General features: G+C 44.1%; 1 protein-coding gene across 1 annotated transcript in view; it reads right to left on the bottom strand.

Moving 5' to 3' along the window:
• Erc2 (ELKS/RAB6-interacting/CAST family member 2) overlaps positions 1 to 26,796 on the bottom strand; it is a 913,086-nt gene that overhangs the window by 177,169 nt on the left and 709,121 nt on the right. Inside the window, exon 17 of the mRNA XM_036199185.1 lies at positions 25,054 to 25,201. Within this exon, the coding sequence (XP_036055078.1) occupies positions 25,054 to 25,201 (148 nt within the window). The remainder of the gene's footprint in view (positions 1 to 25,053; positions 25,202 to 26,796) is intronic.

Below are 26,796 nucleotides of genomic sequence, written 5' to 3'. Positions count from 1 at the left end.
AGAAGCAGCTCACAGGAGTTTAAAGTTCCTGGTGAGAAGGATGAAATCCACAAAGTCTCGACGAAGGTTCAAAGGAGTGTCCTGTTGCTGCCCGACCCTACTGTAAACTCACAAGTCATCCTCTGCAATCCTCAAGGTTCAAAGGAGCCTGTGCTGTTCTCTAACTCTGGTCTAAACCCGCCAGCCCGCCCTCTACAGCCCTCATGGCCTCAACCAACACCAGACTTTGGAGCAGGCTAAGGAGCTAGCAACTGCAGACTAGGAAGGAATTTCTAACATCCTGAGTACTGGGGCCTGCCGTGGAGTGGTGGGGGAGGGGGAGGCCCTACAAGTTTCCACCAACAAGCTACTAGGCTAAGCACAGGTCTGTTTAATTAAGTAGTGGGCAGCACATGCTATACTTAGCTTTTAAACACTTGTAAAGTCCTCTTCATTCATTTATCTTACTTGTCACTGACAAGCTCCTCAAGGACTGTAACAGTATGCAGAGCATGAAGAGCCTGGGTAAACAACACATATTTTATGTGGAATCTAAACTGTTTCAACCCAGAGAGTCAATAGAGGGTCTCAGAAAAAGCCCGGACTCCTCTACTGGACTGGGAAAGGGCTCTGTGTGTCTCTGTGTGTCTGTTGGAGCTTCTCGACAAAGCTGACTTTGAGATCAAATCTCATTTAAAAAAAAAAAAAAAACCCAAAAACTAAAGATAAAATAGAGAGAAAATAATTGGAAAGAAAGAAGAACAGGAGAGGGGGAGAATGGAAGGGAAGTGAGAGACGGAAGGGAAGACGGAAGTGGGCGATGGAGGGAGGAAGAGGGCACAAGAGGGACGAAGGGAAGGAAAGGGAAGAGAGTGGGAGAGAGGGGGAAGAAAAGTAGTGAATGAAAGGAAGGAGGCAGGAAGAAACGGTAACAGTATTTTCGAATTTTATCACTTAGATGAAATTTGTGTAGGCAAGGAAGGTTGAAATCTTCATTTGGTGCATAATTCAACCAATATTTGTCCTCCGTGGCTGAGATCTACCCCACCAGATCATCTCTATCTGTGAGGAAAGTAAAAGGAAGTCCTTAGGGCCCAGCACAACTGAAGCGGCCAGACCAGTGCCCTGATGATATGAGCCCTTGAGGCTCAGAAACCTGAAGCAGCTTAGGAAGGGACCGAGATAGTAGATAATAAACGAGAGAGATGCAGAGGAAGGAACAGGCACCTACAGAGACTTCACAGAAGACAGAAGAGTCACAGGGAGGAAAGGACCCTCCAACAGTGACAGTAGGGGGGGGAAGAGAGAGAGAGAGAGAGAGAGAGAGAGAGAGAGAGAGAGAGAGAGAGAGAGAGAGAGAGAGAGAGAGAGAGAGAGAGAGAGCGCATCTAAAGAAAGTACATCTTTGGACTCAAGACACACAGAAAGGGGTCCTCAAAGTGACTGACACTTGAGTGACAGCAGACGGTCCGGGCTGCTGACAGTAGAGACTAGATGTTCAGGGAACCCCAGGGAAGATGAACATTCCAGAAGAACTGCTCTGTGGCAGAGGAACATTCTTCCACTGAGGCTCTGATGCTTGTGCAGAACATGGGGCCAGTGCCCTCTGGGCTGCTCCGTGACAGTAAGACCTCCTCTACACATCAACCCTTAAAAACAAAGTCAGGACAACACAGGGAGCAAGGCCGTGCACACAGCTGCTGGCCACGCTGAGCACAGCCTGAGCCAGGCAGAGAACCCGTGCACACAGACAGGAGGGATAGTCTGGCGGGGCTAAGGGAACCTGGCAGCCAGGAAAGAGAGCATCACAGGAGAGACGGCCAGCGCCTTGGACAGGGAACAAATCACTCTCCCCACCTGGTCTCCAAGTTGGGTAAGACAAGTGGAAGAAAGGTAAACATACTCATTCATTTTCCAATTGGTCAGAGAGCAAACGGGAAGAGAGAATTCACAGCCAGTGTCCCAAACACCAGATCTCTGAAACCTTCCCTGGGGCCTTTCTCTGTGGCTAGCTACCTATGCATCTCTTCTTTTTGTTTGAACTACAACATCCTTGCTGGCTTTATATGGCATACTCTGAACCCACCCTGACCGGGACTGATTTAGTCCTCAGTAGAGGGGGAGTCTGAGTCAGATATTCCACTCAGGACGGGGTTTTACTGGCCCCTTACAGATGATCAAGACAGCCTATCACACAGGTCTCACAGGCTCCTCCCGGCTAACATCCCTCCAGCACACACACGGAGTCTTACCCATAGCGATCACACCTCCTCCTTTACTGCTTACCACCCTGAACCAGAGGCAAAGTCTAGGCATGTGAACCTGACAGAAATCCAACTTCCGGAAGGGATGAAATGACGTTATACTCCCATCATGTTCATTTTTTTCATCAACGTATTAGATTGCATTCATCAGATAGGTACATTAAAAAAAAAAAAAAAAAAAAACTTCTCCTAGTTATCTTCTAGAACAGAACCCCCAAATCCTTCCTATACCCTTGAAACTGGAAGAGCACAGGCACAAAAATTTTGAGCCTACACAAAAATAGATATTCAAGTGAATACATGATAGATACATGCTCGCAGACGTAGGGAAAGCTGACAGGGTGTGGGAGAAAGCTTCTTGAAGAGTCTAGAGGATTTTAGGTTCTCCAATCTTTTCCCTGTCACTGAGGACTTTCCAGAATATAGGTTCATAAGGTGTTAGTGACAGGCTTTCCTTACTTTTAAGTAAGACGCTCTGAAGTAAGTTCACCATGGTACAGAGGGGAGGCTGAGGCTTCTAGATGATGAAGGAAAAGCCATCCCTGACAGGATCCGAACTGAGCCAAAGACTCTTCTCTGTTGGCCCTGCCTAGCATCTACCTGCCTTCCTACTGCTCTGTAAGCGAGGACAAGTCACCCTGCCCAAAGCCTCTAATACCACAGCCCACTTCAAGACTCAGCTGTATGCTCTGAGTACTATAGTATGAATTCCGATTCCATTCCCACAGTCTAGGCAGCATTAAACATCCAGTAACTTTAATTTGGATATCTATAGACAGGCTAAAGAATTTTTCCTTTATCTTTGAAATAGAAGCCATAGCTCTCTAACTGCATTATTGATTGGGTTTTATAACTGTCTTCTTTGTTAATACCCGTAAGTTTTTATTATACAAGTCGCATATGCTAATAACAAAACTAAGCAAGGTCAGAAGCTCATTACAAAAAGGAAAGCCCAATATCCACTCCTGACATTGAGGTTTCTTGGTCGATATTTCTAAAAATGTTGGCAAAATGCATGCAAACACACATACATCCACACCCTGTAAAATAAAGTCTCAGAAAAAGAAAAGTATTTGGGAGATGGCTCACTTGCTCTAGAAGCTAGAGGACCAAAGTTCAGATTCCCACAGCCATGTACATGCTGGGTACAGCCCTATGTGCACTTGTAACACCAGCATGGGGAGACAGAAACAGAAGGATTCTGGGGGCTTGCTGACCAGACAGCCTAACTGAAAACACAGGGCTTTGGGTTCAGAGAGATGAAAGGTCTCGAGAATATATGGCACAGAATAATAGAGCAGGATACCTGACATCTTCTGGCCTCTGCATGCTTGCACACTGGCATAAGCATGTGTACTCACATGTATATCCCACACACATTTAAATACATCAAACAATTGATTAAAACAAATGTCCCCTATGTCTTGATGGTTCTACTTTGACACATTAGGATAGGGACTCTGAGAGGCCAGACATCTTCATTTTTTTCCAAGGAGATAACCCCCAAACTCTAGAGTATTGGCTGCTATGTAGTAGACATATAGTAAATACTGACAGAATGAATCGCTTGTGGACATTTGGATGGTTTTCAGCTTTTCTTTTGCCAGTAATGCTTCAAAGAATACTTTGGCAAGGGAACAGCTTGCCTACTGACATGAGTTTGTTCTCAACAAGGATGGATGCTTCAACATACCACAGCTGTTTCCATAATACACTAGGAAAAGAGAGATTTGAGTGATATCCCTGGAATAGAATATAAACATTTTAACTTTGGAAAGATATCACCAAATTCAACATCCAGTCTGTACCTCTTTCCTTGAACTGTGCTTACATGAACTTTCTTCAAACCCTTTAATCTTCAAATATCTCGTAGGTGAGAAAGCATCCCACAGGTATATTTCCCTAATTATAATTTAAGCTGAGAATCTTCTGATTCACTTAGAGGCTGTTACTATTTTATTGTCTAGAAGACTCCTTTTCATGTTCATTTTCCACTTTGGGGTCATTTGGAGGAGACTTTCTTATTTGTGATGAGAAGAATTGTCTATGTTAAAGACATTAGTGGGGACTGGTTTTTGAAATGGGCAGAGCAGAAGTAAGGTGGAGAAGGGCATGTGGGTTAGACATTTGGGGTCCTGGGGATGGACATCTCTGATCACTGGGGCCCATCAGGGTCTGAGAGGTTCACTTGTGAAGGACAGAATCAGGCAAGCATGACTAGCTGGTGAGCCAGGATGCCGTCAGCCCCTTTTCCTTCATGCCACAACCAGGATGGGTGTTAGTTACTAGTAGACTATCAGGAGTGTTAGCATTATCAATCTGTATAGCACTTCTCTGAAAAAGATGTTTAGGTTCTGATGAAGTCTGGTTCACTGATGGGAGTGTCTTGTCCATGTAAATGTCACCCACTACATCTGCATTGGGGAAAAGAGCATAGTACAAGCTTTTCCCTAGATGGGATTTCTATTTGTAGTGGCCTCTGGACAGTGACCTAGTGCTTAACACATGACCACTAGAGATGGGAAACTGAGCACACCTTAAACGACAATCATTAAATGACTTAAATATGGTATCTCCTGCCCTTGTGCTTACGTGAGAGTTTTGTAGCTTCATTTTCAGGCAGTTGTCCCACTTTTGCCTTTTTTCAGTCTAGGGGGAGAACTTGGCTCTTCAGATACGTGAACACAGTTATTTTATGTATCTCTGCTCTAGCCTCATCATTCGCAACCCTCTGCACCAGCCATGCCTCTTCCCCCAACCCCTCAGTACTCTCTCACACACAAGGTCACTATTAGGCCAGAGGAACTCATGGGATAGTTTCCAGAATATGATCTGAACTTAAGTCTTTACACATGTCCTCCTAGGTACTAAACACTGCTTAAAGACAGTTAATACACTGGTAAGGTCCATTGATTATTTTTAAAAAAGCATTGGTTGTGCAAATGTTCATAATGCTAAATATTCACAACTCACTAAACTTTCATCCTGATTACCAGTTTCCTTGCCGATCCTTTGCCACTTATACACACACACACACACACACACACACACACACACACACACAACTTTAATACTAGGTATAAACTACACTTTTAACTGATTATTTGTTACACTTACCCAAACTAGGTTTGGGTTGAATCTCCATCCTACTGATGCGTTTCTCAATTGTGATTGTATCTGCTATTATTTTACTAACCTCTACAATTTTGAGGCACCCCACTTTCAAACGCAATGTTTTCAGAGGCCAGATATAATTAATTCCGTGTGCATGCTGGAAAGTCAGTGCCAACCCTTCTAATCATCTCTCTGAAGAGGTGACAGTGTTCCCTTAGCTAATAATCTGAGAAAGGAAACTTCTCAATCAGCTTTGAACCCATCCCTCAGTCCTTCCTCGAACTAGTTAAGAGAAAAGAGAAAAGAAAGCATGGATGAATTTGTCTCGATGAAATCCTGGTACCCTGTGTCTACACCAGTCCCTTGACCTGACTTTCTACTGAATTTATCAGAAAAACAAAGTAACTTTAGCCTTATTAATCTCAGAAACAGTGGAATCTAAGTGAGTGCTGATTTTATTCCAAGTGTCATACATCTTAAATTTAATAACTTATTTTAGAATGTGGACATGGTTCAATACTGAACCTACACCACTTTATGTAAGTGACATTTGTCTTTGAGATATTAGAGGTAAATTTCTAGAACAGGCAAATTTAGAAAGAAATGCTAAGAACGGGGAAAACCCATTTCCATCCTTACTTTTGTGGTGCTTTACCCACCGCTGGCAGGATTGTGAACTGTACACAAGTTCTCAAGGGCAACAGGGGACACTTAATCAATACTGAACTATAGACACTATAGGGGGCTCCGACAGTCTCCTAAAAAGAAAATGGGACAGGTACTCAGGTGGCGGTGGTGATAAAGGGATGTCACTGGTGTTAATTGATCAGAACTTATTTTAGCAAACTATTGAATATTCACTATTCTATAATGGAATACTAACAAACCCTCCAAGAGAGTGGCATATATTTACACTTATTAAAAGAAAAATACAACATAGAATTGAACAGAAAGAAAATCAAATCAGATTTTAAAATAACCTGTTCATAGCAAATAATATATAATTGTCTATACATAAATGTATATGTGGGGTTTTTAGCCACATATGGAAAGGATCTACAGTAGTGAGCATAAAACACTGGTAATCATTGCTAGATACTTAGATTTCAAGATGATGTTTCCTCCTTTCTTCTCTTTGATAAGATGTGAATATTTAATGCATGTCATGGAATCAATCACAAAAATCACAATGCTTTCTCTATATCATACACAAAAAGGATGAGATAGAAATTATTTCTTGGATTATGGAATGTGATGGAAATCATTCTAGTTCTGATGAAGGGACAGAAGTTTGGCTTCCAGGGAGAGATGGAGGAGGTTAACTTTAGGGGACTCAGGGTCCTGCATCTTGTTTTAGTGAACTAAGACAACCCAGAATTAAATGGAGGACCCTGACTAAGTGGCCACAGCCCTTCCCTTTCACCCTTGTTTTCCCCCTTTACATGCTGATGTCTCTTAGCAACCAGCATCAGCAATGTTTTTCTGGTTTAGTAAAACGTGGTGACTTCCTCCTCCAGGAGGTCTCAGTTAGAAATCTGGCCCCTTTTAAATACTAAGGAATTCATACTTCACAACTGTAGGGAGAGGCATAGCTTGGGATGTGCACACACAGCTGGATAGAAAGGGAAATGTTCCCAAGTCCCTGTCAGGCTCTGGACCAAGTCTCCAATGCCAAATTCAAATCCTCCCCCAAGAGCTCAGGGGACTTCAGCTGGATCAAGTCACTGTTCATCTGAATTTAGCCAATGATTGGGAGTCTCTCTTTGTTGGGTCTTTTCAAGTGGAGAGCACAGCTCCAAGCTCGGGAAGTGTCCTGAGTGCAGCACTATAGTAATGTATAGGGTAAAGTCATGCAAGAAATATTTGTCTCATTCCCACACAGCCAACTGGGTAATTATATAGGAGCTTGGACATTAAGGACCCAGACATAAAGGGCTGGGTTAAAAGTGTAATTAAAGCTCAGAAGCAGCATGTGCCTGGGGACATTATACTACACAACAACAAAGAAAGAACACACAAAATCAAGTAGTACATTGGGTCCCCCTTTACTATTTTGGGAAAAAAAAGAGTCACATTAAAGTATAATGTACCATAATGACTATTCAGGAGCAGACAGGAGTTGGAAAATGTTAATAAACTAGGTCTTTAGTTCTCCAGTATGTTAAGGTTAATGGATCAAGGTTCTCTCTAACTCTGAACCTTTATGGGACACTTTATTTGACATTTGTGCTATAGAGCAAAACCTTTCAGATACCTGCATCCTATAACCATATAACTAAAGGAAGCTATTATTTTTTTCTTGGGGTGACTGGGCGGAGATGCCTTAACAAAAGAGCCAAACCATACCCAACTGACTTCTATAAAGTTTATACACGATGAGAACATGGGCGGTGCCCAAGACTCACCAAGCTCTCATGAGCTGAAATGATCCTCATATCTCATCTCGGGAGACATTTTATCATTAATTGGACATTCTGGTTCCAAGCTTACATTGTGTTGACAGTTTTCATATCACACTCTAGCCTAAGAGAGCACAGTGATTCCCTATTGTCTTGTGCATCAGCTAGAAATGGCTCCGTTTACTGGGCAGGGCCAATCTCTCACTAAACTATCTATCTCCTCCCAGCTTCCTCCACAGAAACTCTCCCAAAGATGGTCTGTCTCTAATTGCAAGCCTATATAGAATTAGCTCTAGCCTGGGGCTTCTCTGGTTTGGAATAGCCCCTCCCTACAAAACCAAACTCTTCACCTTCATCATAGCTTGGCTCAAGATGTATTCCATTTGAAAAATGCCTCTAACTTTGGAATGTCTGGTGAGCTAAGAGATCCAGATGAGGGGTCAGAAGTCCTCAGCCAATGGCTAACACTAAGCTACTTTGATAGTTATGGAGCCTATCAGAGTTACTGACCCTTTGGTTCAATTCTGACTGTAACTATTCTTTATCTATTTGTACATGAGGCACCACATGGAAACCTGGAGGAGCTGACATTCAAAACCACTGTGCTGGTAAGTCTCTCTCTTCCCTGTCCAGTTCTCATGCTTCCTCCTGAGCAATGCCTCTCTGGGGGTATGACGCTACTTTATTGATAAGGACTTTGGGGCTGAAAACTGGCATGAGCATGCACCAGCTCTGCCCTGGATGAATGCATGGCTCTTTCTGCTTAGTTTGTTCTAGAATTAATTTGATTCTTTTGCATTTCACTAGTACAAAGATCTGACATCCTAAGCAGGGCGGTGGTGGCGCACGCCTTTAATCCCAGCACTCGAGAGGCAGAGGCTCAGTTTGAGGACATCCTGGTCTACAGAGCAAGATCCAGGACAGGCACCAAAAACTACACATAGAAACCCTGTCTCAAAAAAAAAAAAAAAAATCTGACGTCCTAACATCCCATTAAAATTTTAAGACAATGTTATATTCAACTGAAAACGAAGCTTTTGCTATTCTTTGTTTTCTTTGAGCTTAACTATAAATAAATCATGATGAATGAACAAAAATACAAATAAGAACCAAGACTCTACTTCTAATATATCTAGGTGAGAGTCATGATCCACAAATCTATCAGCAGGTCATACAGAGAGGGGAAGAGGTGTTGTGTTTTCTTATTCTTATCTGGGTTCCAGGGAACATTCAAAAGTAATTTGGCTCTGCACACAGTGCACAGGAACTATTTTTGTCTTTGTTAAATCCCATTTTTAGGTGGAGATAGGATAATTTAGGATTCTGTTCTTGGGAAAAGCTGAAGATCAGCTAAAAGGCCACATGTGACCACTCTTCCAACAAGAACCCAAGGGGTGAAAAATATAAGTCTGCAGAGCAGTTCTGTTGAAGCAAAGTGTAAATTGTAATCATGACTACAACAATCCCATTCAAATAATTTTGCACCCATAATACCAAGCAATTCAATAACCCCAAATCCAGACAGCCACTGAATTCGATGGGGTCCAGTGCCTTACAAGTGACTGACCACCAAACTATGTGAGATGCTGATCAAAGAAAAGGAGAGGGATAATTGCTTCTGACCCAAGCCATTTAAAAGGCTCTACAGTGGTTCTCAGGATGCAACAGTCTGGGGCCAAAAGAGGAGAACCTTTTTCCAGCATAGTTTCTAGATTCAACAGTATAAGTGGGAACAAAATCCTAGGATGTGCCCAAGGTGGTGCCTAAGCAGACCTGGGTCAGGAGTGTGGAATCCCTGGCTCACAGCCAGCTTCTGGCCCTTTCCTTGGAAGAAGTAAAGGCCAATGTCAGTAGGCTGCTCTGCCTGATCCTGGCTGCCTTCCTCTGTACTCAGTGGAGTTGCCAGGAAGTGGATCATCATACAGCATTCTGACACTTTCCTCAGCGAAGCCTTAGCTTGCTGCTTCTTCCATTCTCTTGGTCTTGGTCACAACATGAATATTTTCTCATCAGCATGGTTTGGGGTTTGTTTGTTTGTTTGTTTTATTTTTGTTTTTTTGTAAGTGGAAAGAAATTTCAAAACTCAGATATTCTGGTTTGTTTCAAGGAATATGTTCTCAGCTAAAGCCTGATACTTTCCTCCTGTGGGGGTGAGCCATAGTTGGCTGTGATTCATCAGTTTCCACCAGTTAACAATAAAAAATTATGTCCCATTCTAAAGAAACAAGAGAAAAATTATAGTGGAGTTGTGTATTTCCTTTCCCGTCCCCAAAGAGAATCTGAAGAATGGATTCAATATGCCAAATTAAGCCATGAGAACTTACCCATATCTAATAGGGGTTAGCAAATGTTTCAGCATTGAACATGGCTTTGAAATAATTTATATTCCAACTTCTAAGGCCCTGGGTTCAGCATTGTCTTGTTCCAGTTCTGACACGAGGACTTCTTGTGCTGTGTCCTCTGAGAATCTTTATCATGTGTACAACAAGCTGGAGTATCCTCACACAGTAAAAGTCAGTTTCTTTACACAGCAACAGTACCCACAATCCAGAACTGATAAATACCTTTAAGAAACTCACCAGCACAGCATGACGCATGGTCATTTCCTTGCAAGTCTAAGCAAATCTTTCTGAAGGCACGAAGCTTGATAATGGAACCTACCTCATCCCTGGCCAAAATGAGGTTTCCACCTGCAGCTTGGAAGACTCCAGAAGCAACCTTAAACCACATATTTGGAGTTGGGAAGATTAAGACTCCTAAACTTTGGGCTAGCAGCTCTGGCTGGGTCTGCTCCACTTCATTTCTTATCTAGAGTTGCCAAAAGCACAAAGAGGCAACTGGGACATTTGCTCATAGTATCTGCTATTAAGATAAATCAGCAACACTTCGGTGTCCCAGCTTCATAAAAAAGAATCCCTTAGAGATAGGGCTTCACTCTCCAAAATAGCAACTTGTTGCTCCCCTGCCTCACCAAGGGTTGCATCAGGAATGCACAGGATTTTCCTGCAAGCCAAATCTCAGCTCCAGAAGCCTCAGAAGTCATTGGCCCAACAGGCTTCCTGTTGCCTGGACACATACAATCAGGGATGGGAGAGATGATGGACATTCCTTTCCCAGAAGGAAAAGCACCATACTCATCTAGGTTCTTAACAAACAAACAAACCAAAAAACCATGTGTGTTCTTTCTGCTTCATTTGTGGTAATTCTGATAATTCATGTTCTAGCACCCTGAAAAGCAGAGGAGGGGGAATCTATTTATGAATGCTCATATTCAAATTCCTCCTTGGTCAGAAAACAGGCCAAGTGGTCTTTGGCTTCTGTTGAGAGACTGTTGGGAGATTTTTTTGGGGGATCATCATTCCTAAAAGTACAGCATTACCCTGCATGGAAGCACACACACAGCAGACCCCTAGAACTAAGTTGTGGAGTCCCCGTGGCTTATAAAATCGTGTCCTACAGTAAGTGTTTTAAATAACACATCTCTGTGAGTCGGGCAGCAAACAATGGACCCACTTTATAGGAAGACAAGTTGATCTGCCCATGCTCATCCAATTAGCAAATGGTGATGAGTCCAGATTACACTTGCCAAAGCAGTAAGCTTTGAGTCCTTCCTCCCTACTATCATTGAAATCTAGACTCCTCAAAGACTGCCTTCGGGGAAGGTGCAGCTGAATCTTGGTAGGAAAGAGAAGAAGAGAACAGTGAAGTCCTTCTGGACAGAGTACTTGAACTGGCATACTGGCTCATCAGTACTATGAATTATTTTACCCATCTGCCAACTGAGCTTAGTAATGATAATATCACATCTTTCAATTTCTGTGAGGACCACAATAAGTCAAACAGAAGGACACTGTTGTGCCTGGCATATTATTTAAGAAATGTCAGCTGTGCTCATAGTCTGTGGAATGATGCATCCTTCTACTCAGCTGTGAGCTCCCTCAAAGTCACAGGCAGTCAAGTGCACCCCATGTTGTGAGTGTGCCTGTGCTGAAACAGTCAGACCACCAAAGCTCCGAGGCTCTGGGAACTTGGTGAGCTCATCTTCTTTGCTTTACAGATAGGCACAGAGCCCTTGAGCGACAAGTAAAACACACTATATCCAAGTTTCCCAGGGTGCTGGGACCAGAGTTGGACCAGAACCACACTTCCCAGTTCTACTCTTAGATCCTGAACCTTCCATGCTTGCCAGGACCTTCCTGGTTAGGTGAGCCATCTTGTTTCATTGAAACTTTTAAAAAGGCAGCCACAGAGCCCCAAACCCAGGAAGCATGACAACAGAGATCACCTGGCCTTATGACCTCTGCACCTCCCTCTTACTCCATCAGGCAGAAGGCAGGGTTGATGGTTGGTCCACAAACTGTGTTTGCAATTCTAGGAGTGCTTGTCCAAGAGAAAGAGGAAGTAAAGCAGCCACCAGACGAGCAGTTAATTGGAGGCTTCTGGACACATAAGCACAGTTCTGCATTTTGGCCTTCTGAAGTGCCATTCTTGTGAGTTCTCATGTGTTCTGGGATGATTGCTTTCCATCTTATCTGAACTTGTAACCCTTCTGCACAGTTCCATTCCCAGACTGTGTCAAAGATCACTAGGATGCAGACTTGGCTGGTTGGGTTCAACAGGCATTTCCTAATGACCATATTAGGATAGAGATAAGACAGCGGAGTTTAGGTTGCTGTGTGCATTAAAAAAATAATAATAATAAATCTCATTTAAATAGTGGTGTTGTAGGGTTCTGGCTCCCCCACCTTGTCAATTTAGTAACTGCACTTGGGGAACAGACTGAAGAATGGACTCAAGCCTTCTGGCTAGATGTATTCACTGAGTGCTTCTTCCTTGCACTGTGCCACTGTGCGTCACATAATACACACACACAGACACACACACACACAGACACACACACACACACACACACACACACACACACACACAATGCTCCACATGGAGCACCTTTTATTTTACATAAGTCTTTCTCTAATGTAGCTTTCTCAGGGATCCCTGGCCTGAAGTTCTTCAGAAAACATCAGCTTTATTTTTTCCCACCGCACTAACCATTACTCCACAGCTCATATGTTTAATATTTGTATTTTGCCTTTACTTTGTCCCAGCCACTAGAAGATAAACTGCCTTGGGTCAGAGGTTTCGTCTGTTTTGCCCACTGTAACATCCCCAGACTCTAGAGCAGCACCAGAACATAGTACACGCTCAATTAATACTTGGTTTCCCACACCTGCCACCCTGAAAACCTGCCTCTGCCATTGGTTCTCCTGGCTCTCTGACCACTGGCAGTACCTATGGTAGCACAATGGTTAGTGGCATATTTAGAATAGAGCCTAACAAGTTTGAAGTAAGCAGTTGCCCATCGCTTAAGCATTCACAAATGCTAGATGTATTTGCAGGAGAGAGCTGTTTCTCAGTTCTCTAAAATGCTCAATAAATAACCCTAACTTCAGTGATTCAACTTTGAGGCAGTAATCTTCAGGAAAATAATAAAAGAAGAGGGCTACCTATTCAAATGTTCATTACAGTCTGATTATAAAAGCACAAACTAGGAACAATTAAGATCCCAAGAATAGGGGAATCATAAAAATTAATCTGCTTTTGATGGTTTCCGGTGACTCAGGAAATACACACAGTATAAATGTATAAAGAGATAAGAGAAATCTGCATTCTTCAGTGTGCCATGTATTCATTCAAATGTGTACGGACACTGGAATGTGGGGAACTATAAATTTTAATGACAGTTACTTCTAAGTGGTGGAATTGTGAGTGATTGCAGATTTTTCTCTACATTTTTTTGAAGTTTTTCTAATGAGGATATATTATTGCTATGTCAAAATATTTATTTGCATGCTTTCTCCCATGGAAAAGTTCATATAGAAATGGCTATACAATTAAGTCATGAATAAATTTTAACATAGTCTAGGATCAGTAAGAAAATATCAAACAGGAGAGTCTGAAAGCTTATTGGAGACACAACAGCAACAACATAGGCAGCCTCTTCTTAAGGACTCAGGTAAGCAGGAAGAGGATGTGACTGGACTCTGCAGTTGTCTGCGTGCTGCCCCTTCAAGTGCCTGGAAGCCCAGGAAAGAGCAGCCTGCTCTGCAGATCAGTAGATGAAAGGCAGTGAGCGAAGTGATTTGAAGACAGTGACTGAGGGGAAGAACGCAACGCCAGAGAAATGGGCTTTTCCTCCCTTTTGAAGTTCAGCATCAGGAAGAACAGGAGGGCAGGAAGCTGGAATTGTTTTCCCATTCACTTGAAATGATGAGGTGAAGACAGCCTGGAAGGACTTTCAATTATGAGGAGTAGGGAGGGGTGTGGGGAAGGAGAGAGAGGGACAGGGACATCAGGATCAGGAGAAACCAGGTTTTTAAATATGTCAAACGATGAGACAGAAGATGGAAAACTAGTGAGAAGAAAATCTTCCACGCAATTACCTTGAGATCAACACACACACACACACACACACACACACACACACACACACACACACACCGACCCCCCCCCCCCCCAGGCCATGGGCAGGCAGGCACCAGCATCTCAGCAGAGACAGCACTCCTGTTGGAATTCCTAGGGAAGGGATCCAGTAACAGAGGGAGAGATGGGGCCCCTCTATAGCCTGCACAGGGAGCCTGGGATCAATGGGGCAAGTTAGATCTGGAACAGAGGGACGGAGAATGAGCGCCAAGGGTCACAGGATGAACCTTTCTGTATTCGCTTCCCCTCTCCACCTTCTCCCTTCCTTTCTTTTCCTTCCTTCCTTTCTTTCACACCATCTCCTATGCAGGGCATGCAAGAGGTTTGGTGTGAGGCCTGTTTAGGTTCTGCTTGTACCCTTCCCTAGAACTGCCCTACATCAGTCCAGTTCTTGGTCTCTGCGTCTTTAGACAGGGTTGTTAGCACCTGGTTTTCAAGATTCCCAGAGGATTAAATGGGGGACTATATTTAAACACACATACACACACACACACACACACACACACACACACACACCCTGTACCAAGTTGAATGTAAGAATTCCAAACTAGTTACTCGAGCCTAAAATGTGCACGTTAAAGTTATGATGAAGAGCATGGACTCTGTAGACACCGTACCACATAAAACTTGAAATCATGTCACCCTAAGATCCACAAGTCAATACAATGGGAGAGTTGAATTCTCTCCTTACAGTGCCAGCACTTTGACAAACCCAGCACTCCTGATGGGGTCTCTTGCCCCTCATGAAGTGGTCTGCTGAGGCAGGAACATCTTATCTGCACTCCGTTCTGGTGGTCGAGCTGCATTTTGTTGGCGGTGGTAATGAAGAGGTTAAAGTTGAGGGGATTTCAAACATGTCTAATCCAATAAGAGGCTTGGTAAAACATGCGTTATCACTTAAAGAATAAATGTTTAAAAATAGAGCACAGATGTGCAATTTGAATAAGAGAGAGAGAGAGAGAGAGAGAGAGAGAGAGAGAGAGAGAGAGAGAGAGAAGGAAGGAGGGAGGGAGGGAGAGAGGGAGGGAAGAGGGTGGAGAGGAGGAAAGGAGAGAGAGATAGCAGCATGTGAGAGATCTTCTTGGCATCTGCACACAGTTCTCTGTTTGGTCCCCTAAGCCTACTATTCTGGTGTGTTCTGCCAACATGTAGGTACTATTTGGGAGCTTCAGATCACTGAAGTAAAGTTGGCAAGCCGCTCAGACCCAGCCCCCACATACATATTATCTTCTCCTCCTCATTAATATTTCATTTTTATTTTGTTTTTGAAACATATGGCTCAGGCTGTCCTGGAACTCATGATCTTTTCAGTCCAACCTCCCACAAGTGTCCAGATTACAGAAGTATGCCACCACACCCAGCTCCATGCTTTTTCTATAAGCAGGAGTGCAGAATGGTAAAGTTGCTTTCTTCAAGTTGTTCTACTGAAGAAAACCAAACATAAAAGCTAAAAGCATAGATGTTAGTTTATTCTATAAGCAGCCCATTAAACCCTCTGTTGTTGTGACATGTACCAGAGAGAAGGGGTCTTAAAGGATGAAAGATTAGTACAGCTCACCATTTCAGTGTCTGCTGGCTGTACTGTTCAGGACTGGGGGAAGCAGAGCATTATGGTGGAGGGGTGAGCAGAGCTGAGTTGTTCCCCTTCCAGGGGCCAGGATATGAAGAGGATATCAGAGGAAAGGTATGTCTTTGAAGGGCAAGCCTCAAGTGACCTGCTTCCTTCAAATAGGTTGCAGCCCTCCCTTTCCCCACTACCTGCTAATAAGACCACTGGATTACAAGAGCTGGTGCAGTCCTCTCTCACCGGTTCCTGGAGACAAAGCCTTCAACACACAAACCTTCCAAAGTGGGCCCCTCATAACCATACACTAACAACCAGAAATACTCATTCTAGGAACCTGGAAACTTGATAGGAAGCATCCAAGTTAGGCAGGCATTTGTCTCAAAAGACAGGCCGTAAACTTCCCATCGGACACCTCAGCAATTTCTGCTTCTGCAAGAAGTATTCTTGACTCTACTGGCAAGGAAATACTTAAAACAACAACAATAACGAACAAACAAACAAAGAGAAAACCTCTCATCTACCCAAACAGCAGAAATTGGCCCTCCTGTCTCTTTGATGTGCTGACAACAACTTTACTGGTGGTAGAAACCAGAAAGGCACCATCAGTACTCAAGGATGAAGACATTATCTCCCTAGCTAGAGTGCCTACATATGCCAGAGGTACTCCCCTGCCCCCGTGCTTAGAAACAGGAGTTAACCTGCTTACAATATGATTTTCTGACTGGACTCACAGGTGGTCCATCAGCTTCCCTTTCATGGTCTAGAGAGATGCCCTCCTAAGAAGGACTGGAAGAAGACATGGAATAACAGAAAAGAGTCGGCCTCCCAGTCTTTGAACATACTCTGGGTTGCACTGGTAGGCCAAATGGATTCCTTGAGTGTCGGACTTGAGGCATCAGCTTAGGGTAAGGAAAGTATTCAGGCTGAGGTAGCAGACCAGAATCCTGTCCAAATACAGGATCTTAACAAAAAAAAGCATTTTTAGTCATACCAGTTTTGCCTCCTTGGTAACAGCCAGCCTTTGACCTTTGAGTATATTTGAAAGGGAGATCTCTGGAGCATACTTCAAATACAATGCATTGAAGTCAAAGATGGAGATGTGGCTACATCCTACCAGGGGAACATGAACAACTGAACCCAATGAGAGTCGGCTGGAACAACCAATGCATTTGCATTATGGCAATTCAATCTGGAGTAGGTCTGTGATGCATTACAATGCTGGGATCAAATCAAGCTTTTCTGGAGCTCATCCAAGCACAACAAGAGGCTTTGGGAACCCTACTTCACGGAGCTCCTCTATTGCTGTTTAATTGTGCTTACCCCACAAACTATAATAGTCATCTGCATACAATGCAAGAGAAACCTAAGTGGACAATAGAGTTCCTTTTTCTCAATGGGAGGGGACAGACCCGGCTGATCAACAGGTTGAATTTGGCTTTCCCCTCAACATGCATCTACTCATGCTCATATCCAGTTGTAATTTGAGCCTCATGAAGCTCTCTCCTGGACACTCTGCAGGGAGGCTTCTGTCTTCTGCCAGTCATGGCCATATCTGTTTAGCTAATTCTTGAAGACATTCCTGACTTTTAGACAACCCAAAGGGAGGCAGGGGAGAGTGTACCCAAACAGAGTACCCTGTGATGGCCTGGCATGACCATCTAAATGTTTACCAAGACACAGGCCAACTCTTGGGGAAACACTGAATTAGTGGACCTGTCTTCTCCTTTAACGCCTTCCTGCTCCCAACTGACCTGCTTATTTCCTGATGGCTCAAAGCGATGCCCAGATCTGGGAAGAAAAGAAAACAGAACCCAAGCACAATCTATCTGATCTCAGAAGTATTCTAACTGGTTCTGAGAAGTAAGCTGGCTCTAATTTTCACTAAACAATGGTGTCTGGCCCTCATTTAAAAAGGCATTTTCATCAAGGATGTGCCTATCAGGGCTTCAGCAACAGGGACGCATTTGGGAATAAGGCTTAGGGGGTAAGATTTAGATTTAAGCTTTCTTCAAAAACCCTTTAGCAGCAGGCAAATCCAATGGTTTCAGAATTAATTATTTTGAAGTCAGTCCTTTTTTTTTTCAAGGGCAAAGGAAAGGAGCAGGGGTTGGGGCTGGATTCAAGACACAAAAGACCAAAAGATAGTAATTTTCGATAATTTTTAGAACTCCCTAGAGGAAGAAAAAAAGACCCAAAACTTACCTCATTCCAAGTTGAGAGCCACTCCCCAAACTGCACAAATCTGGAAGCCAGATTTTTTTTTTTTTTTTTAAGAGGTGGGGCATACTATTAGAGGTGTATGCGGAGCGGAAATTCAAGAAAAACTAAAGTTGACTGACTCAAAACCTCCTGTACCACACTGGGCTTAATCTTCTATCTTTTTTAAAAAATGCAACAGGAAACAGAATGTTAATGTGCAAGGCTCTCTTCCCTCCTGAAAGAACTCAATGTCAACACTTAAGGAACGTCGTCATAAAGACTCTCTCTCATTGTCAGGCATAGTTGGAATTTCTGAACTCACTTCATATCACCTCTAGCTTCCCTGACAGCTGTTTAAGAGGAGTTAAGGTATTTCTTAGCAAATTGATTTATGAGACACTCAGAAGTTGCCAGGGTTGGAATGTCCTGCAGAATGAGACTCTGCTACATCTGGGAGCTGCATGACATTTTACTCAAGAAGGACCCAGGATGCTGGAAAGAATTCAAAGGAGAATAGGGTTAAGAGATGTGGAGCAAGGGCTCAAATTAACCACCCTTTCAAGTGCTTTGGGCATGGGAACAAGGCCCCAGCATAGGCCTTGTGATGTAGCGGGAAAGGGGAAGTACCACTGCGACTTCTCTCTCACCTTCGGTGGAGTCTAGGGTTCTAGAATGAGACTTCAGAGGTGAGATACTGTCCAAAGAGAACGTGATACTACCAGTGCCCCATGCCTCACTCATTCACACACCCAACAAATGTTTGCTATCTACCATAAGCCTGGAGTTGTGCTGGGTCTGGAGATAAAGGGTGAACAAAAAAGGTCACAAGGTCACCTTCTCTTTTGGAGATCCCAGAGTAGCAAGGCAAAAATTAATCTGTTACAAATGCTAAGAAATAGATATGTACACAGTGAAAAGGGACAAACTGGAGGATGTGATCCAGTTGAAAAGGTTCCAGAAGGCTTCCTTGAAGAAGTGATATTGCACTGGGAATGCATGAAAAAGCCAGTGAAGAAAGGAGAGAACAGTGTTATCAGCAAATGGAATGGCATGCGAAAGGCCCAGGGTATACTGGTGTCAGTTTTCCTCTACCCGTGTAGCAAGGAGAAGCAAACAAGGGCTTCAGAAGTGAAGGCTGGGGAGTGAGGAGGACGAAAAGAGACTTATCTTTAGAGAAGGTCTAGGAGCCAGCTATCCTTCTAGGCCTAGACAACACCACCACAAAGGAGGGCGCATCAGTCAGCCAGTGGGCCTCGGGCTATGACTGCCAGAAAGTGAGAGGAGCATTCTGTCAAGAGGCCCTGCTCTAGCATCAGCTGAAAATCTCAGGAGATGTGGCAGACTGCAGGGGTCTTTAATGTGGCTGTAACAGAAGTGGCAATGCTTCCAAATATGCAGGCCCATTCCTGAGAATCCTTGGAAGCTGCAACACTGGAGGCACGTATGTGCTGAAGGGCCCTGGCTCTGCTCTCAGGCTGGGTTAGTGTATTCTTCTTCTTGGTGATTGACAATTCCTAGCCCAGAAGGTCTCATTTAGCAGACACGGGAGTCCTGTATAGCTTGCTCCATCCCTCTATCGTCCATTCTTCCCTCTATCATCCATTCTTCCCTCTATCGCCCATTCTTCCCTCTATCATCCATTCTTCCCTCTAGCGCCCATTCTTCCCTCTATGCTCCATTCTTCCCTCTATGCTCCATTCTTCCCTCTAGCGCCCATTCTTCCCTCTATGCTCCATTCTTCCCTCTATCATCCATTCTTCCCTCTAGCGCCCATTCTTCCCTCTATGCTCCATTCTTCCCTCTAGCGCCCATTCTTCCCTCTATGCTCCATTCTTCCCTCTAGCGCCCATTCTTCCCTCTATGCTCCATTCTTCCCTCTATCATCCATTCTTCCCTCTAGCGCCCATTCTTCCCTCTATCATCCATTCTTCCCTCTATGCTCCATTCTTCCCTCTATGCTCCATTCTTCCCTCTATCATCCATTCTTCCCTCTATCATCCATTCTTCCCTCTATGCTCCATTCTTCCCTCTATGCTCCATTCTTCCCTCTATGCTCCATTCTTCCCTCTATCCTCCATTCTTCCCTCTATGCTCCATTCTTCCCTCTATCGTCCATTCTTCCCTCTATGCTCCATTCTTCCCTCTATGCTCCATTCTTCCCTCTAGCGCTCATTCTTCCCTCTATGCTCCATTCTTCCCTCTATCGTCCATTCTTCCCTCTATGCTCCATTCTTCCCTCTATGCTCCATTCTTCCCTCTATCGTCCATTCTTCCCTCTATCGTCCATTCTTCCCTCTAGCGCCCATTCTTCCCTCTATCATCCATTCTTCCCTCTAGCGCTCATTCTTCCCTCTATTGTCCATTCCTCCACCTACCCCTCTGCTTTGCCACACTCCTGCTCTGGCAGCTCATCTCTTGTTCTCTCCCAGGCCCATGGGCTTGCCTACTGTTTCCTGAATCAAATTCTGTCTAAGGCTTTTATACAGGCTGTCCCTTCCACGGAATAATATCCCTACCACAGAGATCTGCAAGGTCCCATCTCTCTCCTGTTTCACCTTTGCTCAAGGGTCTCCTTCCTCAGGAAGTTCTTCTCTTTAGCCCTAATTTTAATTCTCTGCCCCTAATGCCCCCATCAACTGCTCCTATTCTTCTTTACACTGGACTGTATTTTGGTTTGTTTTCACCTTGAATTAGTAATTTTGCTGTTTACTGCCTTTATTCCATGATTAAAATTAAGTTGTATGAGGAAGGTGTATTCATTAATTTTCATTCCCAATGTATACTCCAAAATTGTTTAACACTCTAAGACACAGCAGATACTCAGTCCAAGTCATATAACTATAGGGCACTCTGTCTCACTAAGGAATCAAGCACTTTTCTTCTCTATGATCTGAGGTACTGGAATTGGCTTTCTTGGATGATACCTGTGAAATGTGGGACCAATAGCCTATGCAAGGCAGAGAATACACTGTTTCTAGTGGTTTTTTATCCTAATACCTAGGAGAGCTTAAGAAGGCCAACCATACTGCAGTGTTCAGCTTAGTAAGAGCTAAGTTGTGGCACTCTACCAGTCTTGGAGGCCAGCTCTGCACTGCAGGAATGGGTGCTATGATGGTGGTTAAGTCATTTGGCCTCTTGGGATATTGGCTTGGTCAATTTCAAAGTAAGGTGAAGAATGCTTTTTCATCATGGTAGGAAAACAGATGAACCCTCAGCATCCAGCAGAGAGCTTGATATAGCGAAGATAAGAGAAAAAAAAATGACAACAGTGTATGTGCATATATGTGTACAGGTGTATGTGCACACACATGTGCATGAGTGTGTGTGTGTGTGTGTGTGTGTGTAGTACTTGGCATGGTGCTTGGCATCATGCATTCCCACAAGAAATGTTCTTTGAGTGCCCAGTTCATGCTTAGTAAGGCTCAGTGATTGTGGTGACTGATGAATGTACTACTTCTGTTCAGTCACCCGGGATTGCACAGTGGAAAGACTTTCTCTATACAAGATACACTGACTAAAATGGCAGTTTGTACAACATGGTACCTCTCAGGAACAAGAAAGCCTCACTATCTGTTCAGGCACAGAAGTGGCCAACCCTACAACCTTGCTTCATTTCCATTGTCCTTGCCTCTGAGAGAGCTGTGTTCTCCCCAGCTACCCAAGAGGCGAAAACAAGAGAGACCTCAGGCTCACTTTTCCTGGCCAGTGTCTGTCTCCACAGGCTGCACCCACAAACCAAGAAAATTTAATGAGCACCATGGGCCTCTTCAGACTCAGCTGAGTCTGGGGTCTAGGGCTCTTGATATCTCTGCTTGATGCTCTCCAAGTGCTGGTGAGTAAGAGGAAGGGGACTGGGCGGGCTGGGTGCTAGCATCCATCTGCTTTCTCCACCACACTTCCACAGTATGCTGTCAGTGAGCTGCAACTCTCCCTGTGTTCACTACCATGGCAAGGAGTTCAAGATGAAACTGCCCCCGAGGACTAGTGGCGCCAGTAATTAGCAGCCGTGCTGGCAGTACCAAGAGCAGAAGGAATATACCACACACATAAATCCAGCGCCCATTGTGTGCCAATCATGTGCACAACACTCGAAATAACCTCCACTTCAAGTCTTTGGATCAGTTTATTAACCTCATACACAAGTGAAGTAAATGAGGGAGAAATTTGAAATCCTCCATATAACTAGTCTAGAAAGCAGATTCAAAGAAAGCAGTTCAACACTGGACACCTTTGAGTGCATGCAAAGACCTTAGATTCGCTCCCAGCATGTGCTGGGAGCGTACAACTTAGACATTACATCTAAGGCAATCAAATACCAAAGCCTAAGAACTCAAGCTGGCACTGGTGGAAGTCTTACCTGGATATTTAAGCAATGACTTTAGGCTGTTAAAGTACCAGAACTTCACAGTTTCTGGAAATACTCTGTTAGTTGTCACTCAGGATTTCTTCCTGCATGTGATGGGGTGTGTGTACAGCTGGTGGTGGGAGAGGTAGATAGTCCTAAAGCCCGAGGCATACCATCAGCTGTGGGTCTTCGGACTAAATCATGCCACACTCCTGAACTTGAGTTATGTCCCCCTAAAAAGAGAGAAAATTCTGGCCCCTATGTGCAGAGCTGCTATGATGATAAGGGAAAAATATCCCTGAGGGACCCTGAACAACAGCCTATACCACAGCAAACTCAATAAAAGGGGAAGGGACTGACATCATAAGTAAATGAATGGTTATTCTTTGAGCCATAATCACTTGGGATGAAGATATTGAAATGTGGGATTTTTATCACCAGGTGGTAGGTGGGGCAGAAGGAAGGATTTCAAAGCTGAGCATGTCACCAGGGAGTCTGTCCTCCTTCTTTGCTCTCCTTCTCCATGCAAACCCTTCCAACGTTGCCTCACTGGAGGTAGGAGCCTGACTCCCACAGCTAGGGTTTCCAAGAGTCCTAGGACCTCCAAGCTGAACCTGTCTCAAGAATGAAGCCATTGTACACTTTCCTTCCTCTCTTACTGGCACTGGAGAATGCAGTTATGATGCTGAGAAAGAGAGAGAAAGGCAGCTTCATTTTTGTTTTAAACTGGCACTTTATGTCACTTTATGGAAGTGTTATAAAAAATGTACCTACGAGATAGAAAGAAAAAAACTATCCCCTGTGATTGGTAATACCACTCCTGCCCCCACCCCTGCCTGACCAAGCTATTAGACCCTGAAAGGTGGCCACCAAGTTTGAAACCATTGGGAAAAATTAAATAAATGAAATGATACGGCAAATCACAAAATGATGCTATCTTCTGTGTGGTCCCAGACTCTGCGGCCACCAAGTCCTAGAAATCTGCACGAGAGGTGACAATCAAGATGAAAGTCGTTCTGTGCTCCCGCCCCCCACAGTGGGGTGTGTCTCCTTAGCAGCTGACTGACCTGAGACCTTTGGCTCATGTGTGCATCGTAGCTGGACCCGGGGTACTTGGCCGTGAAACCTGGGCTGTAGCCAGCGTCACAAGTGCACGGTATATTTGAGCACGGGGGCTGTTTCCTAGGCCTATAAACCTGTAGGAGAAAGCTACAATGGTTAGGTGCAGGAGGGGAGGGTGCTAGGTGCTCAGTGCTCAGGGAAGGAATTAGGGGAAAGCAAAGAAGGAGACTCATCTTGACTCACTAAGGCCAAGTGGTTGGAAAACCCAGTGTAGAAGATGCACAGCCCCAAACAAAGAGGTCAGACAGAAGCGGTCCCTGAACCCGGGGCCAGTGCTAGCGAGGCATGCCGCTCTGTGCAATGACCCCAATGTCTGGCAGCAACTGAGACCCTCCCTCTGCAAGGAGAAGGTGCCTAGGCATGGCAGTGTTCTCTCTCTGTCTTTCAGCAAGGCAGTACTATAAGAAATGGACTCAAGCTCACTGCCAAAGAATGCCTTTTCCTTCCGAAGGAGGGAAAGAGATGGCATTTTGCAGGATGAGGAGGCTTATTCCCAGGTACTGCGTTCAGCATAGTCCATCTTAGCAGGCAAAGAGTCAGTCCTAGGGTCCCAAGTCCATGTAGACAGTCTACATGGTAACCATGTGCCATTTTGAGAGTTTCAGAGCCACAGGTTCTAGTTGAAATGTGGCAGCCACCTTACAAGGCCATATACCAGTGAGCTGAGTAGGTTTTCTAAAGTAAGGATCCGAATGAATATTTTTAACCATTGCTTTACCCAAGTCCTCATTACATACAGAAGTGATTCCTCCACCCTCCACCCATGTTGGGGAAAGATCACAGGGATAGTCAAGTTTTCTACCATTGAGCTACACCTTGGTCTGTTGCCAAGTTATATACAGAGCAGAAAGAACATCTATAGATTTCAGAGATAATGTTCCAGGATACTTCAGAAACAATTATTTCATCTTAAGCTGCTTCCAGAAATCCCTCCCCAAAAGCAAAGAGCTTTCTGTAGAAGTTAGGACTGTCCCTCCCTTCCATTTCTCTAAGACAAGCACAGTGGCCTGGAGAGAAGGGAATAAATGATAATGGGCCAAAAAGGTGATTTTAAATTACAATGAATAATGGCAGACAGGTCTCTAAGCCTAGTCTAGTGGGACTAGAGTGGGGAGATGCTCCTTCGCTGAAAGATCCTGGAGGAAAATAGCTGAAGAACAAAAGCTGGAAGTAGAGCGAGAAAGGAACCTTGGGAACTAGATGAGAGGGTTCTTCACAGAGCCCAGGACGTGAGCAAGGTTGGAGGGGAAGCCAGTCCCCAGGGTTTAATTAGGCATTCCTAAGATTTAATTAGAAGTGGAAATCTACTGAAAGGAAGAGAGGTGAGAGCTACTTCTGGGAAGATGAGGCTAATATAAAAAAGGAAAGCAGTGCCAGTCACAAACCACACAGCCCAGCCGCATGCACATCAACAGAGAAGCGGTAACGTGGGGTTCTAGCAAGAGTGCAGGCCGTTGGCTCCTACCTGGTTGTCGCTGCTTCCGCCTGCAGAATGGACATGGGAGAATGAAGAATAGCAAAACCCAGGGAAAGCACTGAGGCCCCAGACCCAGCAAGACACACCTGGCGTGCAGGATGTCCCACCTGCTGCTTTAACTGATGCACCAGCCGGTCTTTCTCCCGCTTCAGAGCCATGACTTCTTCCTGGGTCTTTTTCTTTTTGGAGGCAGACAATTCCAGCAAGGCAATGTTTGCATCTTTTTCACTGATGGCTGCAAGTAGTGCTTCCTGTCTGGTAAGATAAAGATGATTATGATCCTTTTTGTAAGATGAAAAAACAACAACAACAAAGTCCTCAAATGACTGGTGTTTTGTAAACTGAGCCACAAACAACGACCTCTGTGGGAAGGAATTATAAACAGTACTTAAGATGAGGTACACTTTGCTTTCAGATGGATAAAGTCGCTGGGTCAGAATCACCAAGACTGGCTCATTGTGTCATCTGAGAGAAGAGTTCTTTCAAAGACTTCAGAGATACAGGTACAAATTAGAAATGGGAGGGGGTCAAGATAAGCATCTCTTCCTAACACAATTCTATCAATCCATCAACCCATCCATCCATCTGCCAAGCTAAGGCTCTATGTCTCCAAGACAACCCAACAGAACTAGGCAGCAAATTCCTTATCCTGTGGGAGTCTTCACATGACATTTTCCTTCTGATATCAGATAGAGATCTTTCTAAGGGTCTCCTTTCCATTTTTAGTTTACTCGGTGAATGTGATCTTTGTTTACATTTCATAGGCCTCATCTGTGTCACACAGCCCCTCTGCCTCCAGATGCCAGTCCAAATGTGTCTTCTGCAGAGAAGCCTGTTCAGTTACCAGCTCTCACGGTGTTGCCCCACCTGTCACCCTGTGTCCCAGTCTGGATTCTGTCACATCATACTGTTTAAGTTCCCTGTGGTATCCTTCATCACTTGACAGTATAGTTCATGTTTCTTACTTGTGATGCCTTATCAATTAGAGATCTCATTTATCCTTGAGCTCAAGACATCAGTTCTGTTAATACTTATGTTCACTTTAAAAAAGATTTCTTTGTTTTTAAACTTTAAAAACATCATTGGCCTTCTTCTTCCTCTTCAAAAATAAGAAATCTAGGGCTGGCAAGATAGCTCAGCAGTTAAAGGTACTTGGGTCACAAGCCTGACAACCTGAGTTCAGTTTCCTGCAACCCAGCTCTACAAAGTTGTCCTCTAACCTTCACATGTACACTGTGCCATACATGCTACTCCCTCATCATGCATTCAAAGATGTGTGCAAGTGTGCACCCCATACTAATAATAAATAAATTAAAATTTTCCCTCAGGATTTATTTATGGCCACTGGCTATTTGGAAGTTTTAAGTTGTTTCCTCACATCTTTAGAGTCTATTTTTTGGGGATGTACTTACTACAAATTGCAATTTGGGACAGTCTGGGACAATTTTTGATAAGCAGATGGCTTTATTTGGGTGTGTTTCATGGATTCCTTCTCTGTCCCTACCACCTGGGTCACTTATGAAACCTTCTAGCTGCTTCAGAAGACCTCATAGCTCCAGGAAAGCCTCAATATTGAGAACTTTTCATGCATGTAAGTCCCAAGAGTAAAACCTGGTCATGTTTCTGGGTTGCATTTTCTTATCTCTATCATCAGAATTGTCCTCTTCTCGATATTTGGACAAGGTAGCTATTATTTGGACCTCCAAACCTCAACACACACACACACACACACACACACACACACACACACACACACTTCTTTCATGCCAGGGATATGTATGGGTCTTTCTGGCCTCCACTAATGCCTGGCAGTAACGGCTTCTGCCAGAGTGCATGCATAGAACATATCA

This window comes from Onychomys torridus, chromosome 9 (assembly GCF_903995425.1).
Source record: "Onychomys torridus chromosome 9, mOncTor1.1, whole genome shotgun sequence".
Classification (NCBI taxonomy): domain Eukaryota; kingdom Metazoa; phylum Chordata; class Mammalia; order Rodentia; family Cricetidae; genus Onychomys; species Onychomys torridus.
Note: the sequence above shows the minus strand (reverse complement) of the source record. Positions and strands in the feature narration are given on the sequence as shown.